Here is a 10,459-nt window from a genome sequence, read left to right as displayed (position 1 = left end):
GTTCCTTTGAGTCTGACCCATGAATCTTTAAGTGGCACTATAATTTCTTTTAGTTTTTCCACTTCCCCTTGATTCACAATGAGATCGGGACACCAAAAGACTCTATAGGTTTTAGCCTTTTCAAAATCTTTTGTCGATAGGGGAAACAAGTTTTTTGCAAAATTAATAGGAACGTAATACGTTTTCCCTGGCTGATCGTGATAATTTACGTAAGCGAACATTGAAAAAAATTAAGCTCAAAGAGTAATAAAAATAAAAAATTAAATAGATAAGAAATTAAGAATTTAATAAAAGAAAGAATCAAGAATTTAATAAAAGATGAAGAATTTAATTAAGAATTTAATAAAAAATTTAATAAAGAATTTAATAATTAATTAAGAATTTAATAAAAGATTTAAATAGACAAAATTTCCCACATGCAGTTAGTTTGCGCGCCTATTTAATTTTCGAGACAGTATTGCCAGACCTTAAAATTAAAAAGCAGCGAATGGAAAAAGCAGTAGCGAATTTGTAGGGTCTTTGTCTTCATAGGAATTGGTAACTAATTTTAAACGATAGTTTCTACTACAGAATGGCAACAAGGAGATGATAACGTCAGATCAATGGGCTTTTCGCATTGTGATTGGAAGTTGAATATCACTCTTGGTTGCAAGAATTTGGAAAGTTATCGCGTTTATTGTGAATTAAAATAAAAATTTGAATAATTTTGGGCATACCTGTCTGTGTTCTCGCGTAATCTCGTATTTGGTATGTTGAAACAATTAATTCATTGATGGATTGTGTTTACATTTATTTCGTAAACAACCACTAGAAAAGAGGAGATTTGTGTTTAAAAAAGAAATTAGGCGAAAATGTTTTCGAATTTCTAGATATTTATAAATTTAACAATAAAAATGAATGTTTTCTTTGCTATGTTTATTATTCGTTTTTAAATAAAATTATGTCTTTTTGATATAAAGAGTATGTTAACGGGTGCTCTTAAATACTTTTAAATTAAGTATTCTCTTATAAAAGCTCAGCTGCAATCTATATTATATAAAACGCTAATACGTATGTATCAATAAAACCGATGATATTTCTTTTCTCGCGTTGGCAACAGTTTTCATTTTTAATTGATAGGTTTCGGCGCGCAGGAGCACGTAGTGAGCATCATATGGCTGATCTATATTATATAAAACGCTAATACGTTTTAATTGATAGGCTTCGGCGCGCAAGAGCACGTAGTGAGCATATCATATGTCTAATCGGGTGAATTCTCGCCGAATTATCAAAAAAATTCTCACAAAATTATCTTCATCGATGCCGATGCTTTACATCCGCGGCTTTCAGTACTATTTCATATTGTTTTACAACACATGGTTTTAGCCCTCTGGTGGGAAAGACTTTAAAACAAAACTTACAAAAGTTACTTTTCTCAACAACTGAAATTTAGAATAGTGTGGTTAAGAAAAATATGTGAACTGTTTGCAATTTCAAATTAATATTGAAATGCACAGGTTTAGAATTTTCTACAGTTAAAATTTTCGGAACTTCGGTGTTCAAAAAAGTATACAAAAGCTAGACGTTAAGAACGTATTCAATGCGCGAGCAAAGCGAGCATCGGATTGTGAAGCAATCCGAAATGAGCTGCGAAAGCAGTTCCGGGGGTTGGCGAGCGCCAGCGAGCAGGGAGCGAAGCCTCCTAGTATTTATATAATTTTCTTACGCTCTGTTGAAAGGAAAAGAAAATTTGGATCTAAATTAAAATAATAATTATGCCATGTAATGTCTAATCATCCTATGCATATTTCCTATCAATTGTACTTAATTATTACGCATTGTAATTGTAACATAGAAAATAATTCTGCAGTAAAGTTCAAATTGATGTTTAAGTGTTTATATATTATGTTTATTCGACATTAAAAGTGTTTCTACTTATAACATTTTATAAATTAATTTGTAACGCGCAGCTTTAATAAAATAAAACTATGGTTAGTTAATAAAACTATGGCAGGAGTTAAAATTCATCGATAAAATTTTTATGTGGTTATCAATTATTATTTATTTATTTGGAAATAATGAAAAGTAATAATATATTTGTGAATCTAAGCACATCATAATAAACAATAATATTGAAATGATGAAAATTCTGTGGAAATAACAATAATATTGAAAATAAAAAAAATTCAATTTACATGAAATTTATTTTCGAATAGTTGACTACTTACTTTTATGATGATAGATTAGATTTTTGATTACATATTATTTACTGCTGTGTATTAATAGTTACGTCAAATGTACATCAAGTGGCTAGTATAAAAATGTTGCTTTTTTTTAAACTTGCCACTGCTTTATTAGAAAAACAATTTTGCAGCAATTAAATAATAAATATATAAAAATCTATATTTGAAGCATATAAGAGTAAAATTTTTTATTTTATGATTTTGAAACTATCAATCAAAAAGATCTTTTAAAATTTGAATTATATTTATATAATAAGTAGAAGGAAATATTAGTAAAGGAAAAATTTCATAATGAGTCATTCCACAACAGATCAATCACTTTTAAACTGACCCCCCTACTATTTTAATGAAATTCGGTGGAACATGCACACATGATAAAGTAAGCAATTTGAGCAGTTTTTAATTTGAAATTTGTCCAAGTTATAGACACTTGAAAAAATAAAATTTTCATTGAAAAAACCACAAACTTGAATACATATAAAAAGCTGTAACTTTTTTTTTTACTTAAAAGAAGTTACTTTAAGAACTTTACTTTACAAGTTACTTTATTTTTACTTTAAAAGAAAGTAAATGGCGTTTTAAAAGAAAATTTAAACACCATTGCTATAGACCTTTCATTTGATACAAAAAATATTTTTTTTTACTGCAACATTCTTCTACACCTTTCAAATTTGTAGCATAGAAATAGAATTAAAAAAAAAAACATTAATTATTGCAAACCAAAATTTTTATTAATTGAAAGTGGTATGCTGTACAACTTTTTTCCCCTTTAAGACATTTCATACTATATACGTGGAAAACTGAGTAAAAAGCCTAAAATTCTTAAACCAATATAAAAATCAATGATCATTCAAATCAAAAGTAATATTTATCCCGTACTTTTGGCTCCTAAAATGTATCGAAAATAACAATTTTATTTTTAGCAAGTATATTCTATTTTTCTTATTAAAAAATGGTTTACCTTTTGATATGCAAAAAATATGTGAACTAGTTACAAGATATGAATAACATTTATTTTATAGAAAATATTTTATAAAATTAAAATAAAAATTATGATTATTAATTCTCTTACAATATGTTATGAACAGAATTAGTAATTATTTGAACATATAAGCAATATAAAATTTTATGAAATAATTAGGAATGATGTAGTGCTATTTTTTTGTTAATTATTTTTATCTCATTAGACGGTATGAACAAATCTTGACCTGTTGTTGTTAGTACTTCAGCCTTCCAAATGATCTGTGTTTTATTTACTTTCAATATCAAAGGCTTCCGTGGGTATGAGTATGACAGTGAGGGTCCATGAGGCTGTAGAAAACTTATCTTAACTTCTTCGTAGCTTATATTTCCATCTAAAATACATCGTATCCACCATTGGCTGTACTGCAAAATAACAACATACCCTCTTGCTTTCAGATGAATTTGAATACATTTTCGTTTTAATTGATGTGTGGCTTTCGTGTCTGTTTTAATTGATTTTTTTGTGTACCAGAGATTGTGTGGCTTTTCAAAAAAGTGTCTCTATTTCTCACAATAGTAATATGATTTAATAATACACAAAATTTGTTTATTGATGACAATATTAAAAAGTATAAATAATTTACTCTAATTTTTATTTCATTAAAGTTTTTTTTAAAAATTTTTTATAGGATTGTTTTGTGTTGAATGAGTATCTATTTTTTTTTCTGAAAAAGTTATGTATGAATGCTGAAACATGAAGGAAGAAATTTTTTTTACAGTACAACTGAATCGTTTTATGTTAAAAGGGCATTTATTTATTTATTTATTATGCTTTGTTTAGAAACATAAAGAGACCAAAGAACATCTTAAGGGATTGTGGATCTCATTTCAAATCAGCTTAAATAAATAGAATTAAATTGTTTGTCATTATTTGAATTAACAGTATTTTTATGTGCTTACATGGTTACTACTACTTTATAGCCTAAAATAATAATTTTTTGTTTTGTAATCAAATGGAGAAGTGTATTATTTCTTCTTAGTCTAAATCAACTACAGTTTAAATGGTAATAAAAAGTATATTCAATTCTTAATTTATTTACCATTTGTATCAATGTTAATGTACTCAAAGTTTGGTACGAAATAAAACCTAATATAAAAAAGAAGCTGTTTTTGTACATAGTCTTAAATAAAAGCAACAAGTAAAGTAAAGTTTCATTTTTTAATAACGGCCATTCACACTGATTTTCTATTTTTCATACCGCCTATTTAACAATTAATTTAACTGATTCGATGAAGTTGTCATTTTTTCACCTCATTAAAATATCAATTTGCACCTTTTGCAACGTGTTAGATGTAATTACAGAACACCCAGTTTGATATACAGTAATTTACGTGATTATTAATGAGGTAATTTTTTCAATCAAATTTAAACTTAAATAAGATAAATAGCTTTTTTAACAGCTAAAATTTAAAAATATCATTTTTTAACTTCTTGAAATTACTACGTCTCTTTAACTCTTCAAAATTATGTTGAAAAATTATGATGTTAAGCATGATATAAAATGTTTCATACCTTTTAAAATACACTTCTTTCTCTAATCATTAATGAATAAAATACAAATAATATTTATTTCTTAAAGGAACTGCAAAATTAGTTTTGGACAAATGATTTTTACTGTAATGTGAAAATATTTTTAAATTCTTGAATTTAACTTCATAGATACGACGGAAATGCGAATTGTCATTGCATTTGTGCTCAGATTCTCGACCGCTCTTTTGACTGAGCTATTGCAAAAAGTTGCATAGATTTTATAAATTCTCATTTCTTTTAAGGTAATCAAGAAATATATAATTTTATATTATTTACATGTATTATTATTTTATTATATGTATATAATTTTTATATGTAGTCGGATGGATTAAATTATTTATAATTAAATGAATTAGAAATAAATTAACCTTATTAATGTAATAAAAATATTTCAATATTGAATTCATCTTTAGTAATTTATTTTTAAAAAATAAAAATATAATATTTTTAAAAAAAATAAAAATATATTTAAAAATTAAACTATTATTTTTACATTATTATTTGATATGCTTAATACTTGGAATTACATTAATAAATTATTTTAAATTGAATTATTAAATAATTAACAATGAATTGATACTTTAGTCCCGAGTGGGGATCGAACCAACGCCAGTTAAAAGCGCCCACAGAACATATGGTCGTTCAGTCTTATTAAAAACATATGGTCCAAAACAGGATCTATATAGATAAAAGCCCCCACCAGTCTTATCAGTTATTCAAATTAGTTACACCTGTTTCCTATACGTTCAAGCAATATTATTTAAACCGTGGCGTCATCGAATTAGTACTTAAACAAGATTTTAGATATTTAGTTAGTTGAAATATATTTTCTGTAGTGAGTGGTTAGAAAGCAGTGATTACACTTGAAGATGGCCAAACGTGAAAGATCTGATAGTTCTTCTTCAGAAAGCAATGTAAGTTAAAAATTTATTTGTGTCTTATTTTTATAATTTTTAAAATATGAAGTTCTTAATTAATATATATTTTTAATCTATTTTTTTCACATAGTTTTAATTTTATATTTTTACACTTCCCTACAAAAGTGTATTTTGCATTAACTAGATTTCTTTGTGTTTTATTTTTAAAGTTCTTATTTATTTATCATAATTTTAATTTTATATGTCTACAGTTGCATACCAACCTAAGTTTTGCATTAAATAATATTATTTGTGTTTTTTTTTTTTTTTTATCTATTATAGTTTTAATTTTATTTTTTACATTTCCTTAGCAACAGTACGCTTCAATTAAAAAATATTATTTGCGTTAAACTTTTATTTAGCTATTTATTATTTTTTTTTTAATTTAACATAGTTTTATATTCCTACGTAAGCCTCCAAAAAAGCACACATTTTCCAGTAATTAAAATTATTTATGCTTTTTTATATAGCTGTCTCTTTTATATAGATATATATTTAAGATTTTAATTATATTTTTCTATGCTTTTATTTTTAAGACACTCTTCGCAGACTCTGCCTTTCCCATGAACGATTCTGATGACGAGGTAAAGAAAAATTATTAACTATCAGATTATTATTATTTTTTGAAAATTGCTTTTAAATATATTTAGTATTTGTTTATCTTAATTTTTATTAGTTGTTTATGCACGTGGATGACGTTTCTCTATCAACGGAAGAATTTGAAGATCCTGATATACCACTTAGTGATTCAGATGATTATCTCGTACGTTATTTACTCAACAATTTGCGTTAAATTTAATTTTTTTTTTGTATTAATTTTGTTTTTAATATTTTTTAAATCGAAATTATTTTTTTATACGTTAGTTCAGGGACGAGCTTACTCAAAGTTTTGTGGACGCTTCCCAAATATTTAGGAGTTTGCCAGATAATATACAAGAAGGCTTTGGCTTAGAAGTAGTAAGGGATTCTTTTATTTTGCCTTTTGTTTATTTTTTCTTTCACTTTTTTTTTAATTTAATGCTATGTATTTGTTAAAAAAAAATAAGATGATATTCTTTCTCATTGTTAGAGGGATAATAAATGTTGAATCGTGCAGGCTCCGTAAACATTCAATTATAGAAATTGATTATGATGATGAAGGACTTTGCTGCGCTAAGGCGATACTTAGAGCCATAGCTCATGTGGATCAAGACAAGAAGGCAATAAATGCTCTCCGTGATAAACGGCGCCCTGCTTTGAAGAATAGAGCCATAAAGCTACACGAAGATGCCGGCGTACCAATAGGCCCTTGCACCTATGCAGAAGTCGCTAAATTTGAAGCAGTTTTGGACACTCAGATAGTAGTATTATCCTCATCAAATGAAAACCGAGTAAGTACTTAAATTACATTTTAATTATTTGATTAATACTTTGTACTTATCATATCCCTATATTGAATACGATCATATTTATACATTGATTATTTTTTCGATTAATAGTTAATGATGGTCTAATTTCATAATATAGAAACTATGTTTTTATTGCTTAACTACTTTAATGAAATCAATTAAAGTGAAGTTAAATTTTTTTCGTTATTTATATTTTTAAAAATAAGCATGATTTTAATTACGGAAAATGTTTTAGATGGCTTACAAGAGTGACGCAAATCGAAAAAGAAGAGTTAATCTGTGGTATCATAATGGACATTATGATGTAATAACATCGTTAAAAGGCTTTTGCGGATCTAACTATTACTGTGAGGGTTGTGAGAGACCGTACGATCATGAAGAAAATCATTTTTGTGAAAATGTGTGTCATATATGCCGCCGGAAAGACTGTCGACCACTACCTGCCGTTAATACAAAACGATGTGACGACTGTGATAGACTGTGTCGTTCGGAGGAATGCTATATTAGCCATAAATCAAAACAGGGGAATCAAACGATGTCAATGTGTGATAAAGTAAGTACATATGTATATTATTACTGTTTTTAATGCTCATCGTGAGAATTTTCTTAACTAGGTTATTCACATAAATGAATGTAAATATATATATTCATTATTTTTATTTTACAGTTATATCAATGTAGAGTGTGCTCAAAAGTTATCCTACGGAAATCGTGTCCTCGTGAATCCCATCGTNCCTAAAAAAGTAACGAAAGTACAAGTAAAAGTACTAAATTTAAAAAGTAACGAAATACAAGTAAAAGTACGTACTTTTTACTTGTACCGGCGGTACAAGTAACGAAAGTAAAAGTACTGCCATATATGGTCCCGACGCAATCAGATGGTTGGATTTCATGGCTGCCGATCAAGATCTGCAGATTGATCACGCTCTAAACGGTAGAGGGGAAGTAAAAATTGAGGGCATGTCTGTCGATGGGTTTTGCAGAAGAACAAACACAGTTTATCAATTTCATGTAAGTATTTCATTAAGTCTTGTTTTATTAAGTCTTGTTTTATTTATGTTTTTGTTATTACTTTATACTGAATTTATACATTTATATATAGGGCTGTTTTTTCCATGGTTGCCTGGAGTGTTATGAGGGGGACACAATACACCCATTAAAAAAAGTAACCATGACGACTCTGAGAAAGAAGACGAGTGAGGCAACCGAAAAATTAAGATCAAAAGGTTACGAAGTCTACGAGCTATGGGAACATTCATTTGAGGAAATGAAAAAGAAAATTCCTGAACTACGCGATTTTGTGAGAAATCACGAAATGAAGGAAAGATTAAATCCACGTGATTCCTTTTTTGGAGGACGTACGAACGCCATTCGACTTTTTTATGAGGGAGAAGCAAAGTATGTCGACTTTACCTCTTTATATCCTTGGGTAAGTCAATGTTTTCATTTTCTATGCAAATGATGTATTTTTTATATATTGTTTTTAATTATTTTTATTTTACAGGTCAATAAATATTGCGAATACCCAATTGGTCATCCCGAGATATTAACTGAGAAATTTGAAGATATCCACAATTATTTTGGGATAATTAAATGTAAAGTGTTTCCTCCCAAGGGACTTTTTTTCCCCGTTTTGCCATATAGAGCTAACGGAAAATTGATGTTTCCGTTATGTAGGACATGTGCAGATAGTCTATCTCAAACAGTTTGTACCCACAAGGACGAAGAAAGAGCTATAATTGGCACTTGGGTGACTGAAGAAGTCAAGTTAGCAGTAAGCAAGGGTTACAGAATAGAAGAGGTATTTACTTATAATACTTTTAGTTTTTGACCAAAAAAAAAAGTTTTTTTTTCTTTTATTGATTATTTTTTTTCCATATTATAGATTTATGAAGTATATCATTTTAAAAAAACATCTAAAGACCTCTTCAGATCATATATTGATCTTTTCTTAAAAATCAAGCAGGAAAGCAGTGGTTGGCCTCGAGACTGCATAACTGAAGAAGATAAGCAACGATACCTTCAACAGTATTTTGAGAAAGAAGGGATACAATTAGATCCAGAAAACGTAGAAAAAAACCCTGGTCAAAGACAGGTCTCAAAAACTTCTCTAAACAGCTTCTGGGGAAGGTAAATTGTTTTTTCATTTGTTTCCATTTTTTTTAAATGTACATATAAAATGTTTATGCTTAAAATGATTATTTTTATTCTTAGATGGGGGATGAACCTCGTAAAAACTCATCTAACTTTTGTTAATTCATTATCAGAATTCAACAAGATGTTGGCAGATACAACAAAAAAGGTAACAAGGAAAAATATTTAATAGTTAAAACATAGTTCATAATTTTCTTTTGTAGTTACATTCTATTTAATTTTGTTCCTTTTCTATATATTTACAGATCAAAGACATATATTTTCCCAGCCCCCAGGTAGCCGCTCTGCAATGGGAGTCCCAGAGAGAGTTCATCAATCAGGACACCTCCACTAATGTATTCATTGCTGCTTTCACTACTGCCTGGGCAAGGCTAAAACTGTACTCGGAAATGGACAAATTGGGGGAGGCTGTTCTATATCATGATACAGATTCCATTATTTATGCAAGCAATGGGGACAATGACCCACCTATCGGCAGCTTTTTAGGTGATTTTACAGATGAATTAGACGGCGACGTTATCACCTCATTTGTATCCGGTAAGTATAATACATTCAGTTGATTTTTTTACGAGGCCTTTAATTTTTTTCAAAAATAGTTTTTTATTTATTATCATTTTTTTTTTATTATTAGGAGGTGCAAAGAATTATGCTTACACTACTAAGAGTGGAAAAACTTGTTGCAAAGTTAGGGGTTTTTCACTGAATGCAAGGAATAGTGAGCTACTCAATTTCGAGTCTGTGAAACATCTGGTTTGCTCGTTAGATAAGGAAACTACGATTCCAATTCATAACCCCTCCAAAATCACACGTCAACCGAAGAAGAAGAAGGTTATCAATACAGAGGAGACAAAAAACTACCGGATCGTATACAACAAAAGAATTGTCAATCCAAATGGGTATACAACATTACCATACGGCTATTGAAGCGAAAGACGAGTCTATCATCTATCCCCATACACACACAAACACACACCAAAAAAAAAGGTCCTTTTAAGGACCAAAAAAACTACACCACTAATATATATTCATCTTTATTTTTCAGAGGGGGTAGAGAGTAAGTATTTTTTTAAAATTTTATACTTTTGTAAATGAGATTTGTTAAAAATCAATAAAGACAAATTTTCTTTTAAAAATGATTTTTTATTTTCTTAAACATACATTTTTGCATAAAAATTTACACTGGGAAAGATTTTAATGTTTTTAATATTTCAGCCATCGGTTTTT

General features: G+C 28.4%; 2 protein-coding genes across 2 annotated transcripts; both read left to right on the top strand.

Moving 5' to 3' along the window:
- Positions 1 to 5,515: 5,515 nt before the first annotated feature.
- On the top strand, positions 5,516 to 7,820 carry LOC139427302 (uncharacterized). Its single transcript, XM_071188478.1, has 7 exons — positions 5,516 to 5,690; positions 6,230 to 6,277; positions 6,370 to 6,456; positions 6,558 to 6,670; positions 6,763 to 7,063; positions 7,317 to 7,634; positions 7,749 to 7,820. The coding sequence occupies exons 1-7, from the start codon at positions 5,646 to 5,648 to the stop codon at positions 7,818 to 7,820; spliced, it is 984 nt and encodes a 327-aa protein (XP_071044579.1). The 5' UTR covers positions 5,516 to 5,645.
- A 33-nt stretch (positions 7,821 to 7,853) lies between these two features.
- Positions 7,854 to 10,327, top strand: LOC122272779 (uncharacterized). The gene is made up of 7 exons (XM_071188479.1): positions 7,854 to 8,092; positions 8,184 to 8,510; positions 8,586 to 8,882; positions 8,967 to 9,211; positions 9,296 to 9,383; positions 9,481 to 9,772; positions 9,867 to 10,327. Exons 1-7 carry the CDS (start codon positions 7,973 to 7,975, stop codon positions 10,157 to 10,159), a joined length of 1,662 nt encoding a protein of 553 aa, XP_071044580.1. The 5' UTR covers positions 7,854 to 7,972; the 3' UTR covers positions 10,160 to 10,327.
- Positions 10,328 to 10,459: the final 132 nt, after the last annotated feature.

Source organism: Parasteatoda tepidariorum, unplaced genomic scaffold (assembly GCF_043381705.1).
Source record: "Parasteatoda tepidariorum isolate YZ-2023 unplaced genomic scaffold, CAS_Ptep_4.0 HiC_scaffold_1135, whole genome shotgun sequence".
Taxonomy (NCBI): Eukaryota; Metazoa; Arthropoda; class Arachnida; order Araneae; family Theridiidae; genus Parasteatoda; species Parasteatoda tepidariorum.
The sequence above is the reverse complement of the archived record's forward strand: the minus strand, read 5'-3'. Positions and strand labels throughout refer to the sequence as shown.

Coding starts and splice junctions, on each gene's coding strand:
- LOC122272779 (XM_071188479.1), top strand. CDS start 7,973: ATGGCTGCCGATCAAGATCTGCAGATTGATCACGCTCTAAACGGTAGA. Junction 8,883..8,966: donor AGGGTTACAGAATAGAAGAG/GTATTTACTTAT, acceptor TCCATATTATAG/ATTTATGAAGTATATCATTT. Junction 9,384..9,480: donor TGGCAGATACAACAAAAAAG/GTAACAAGGAAA, acceptor ATATATTTACAG/ATCAAAGACATATATTTTCC.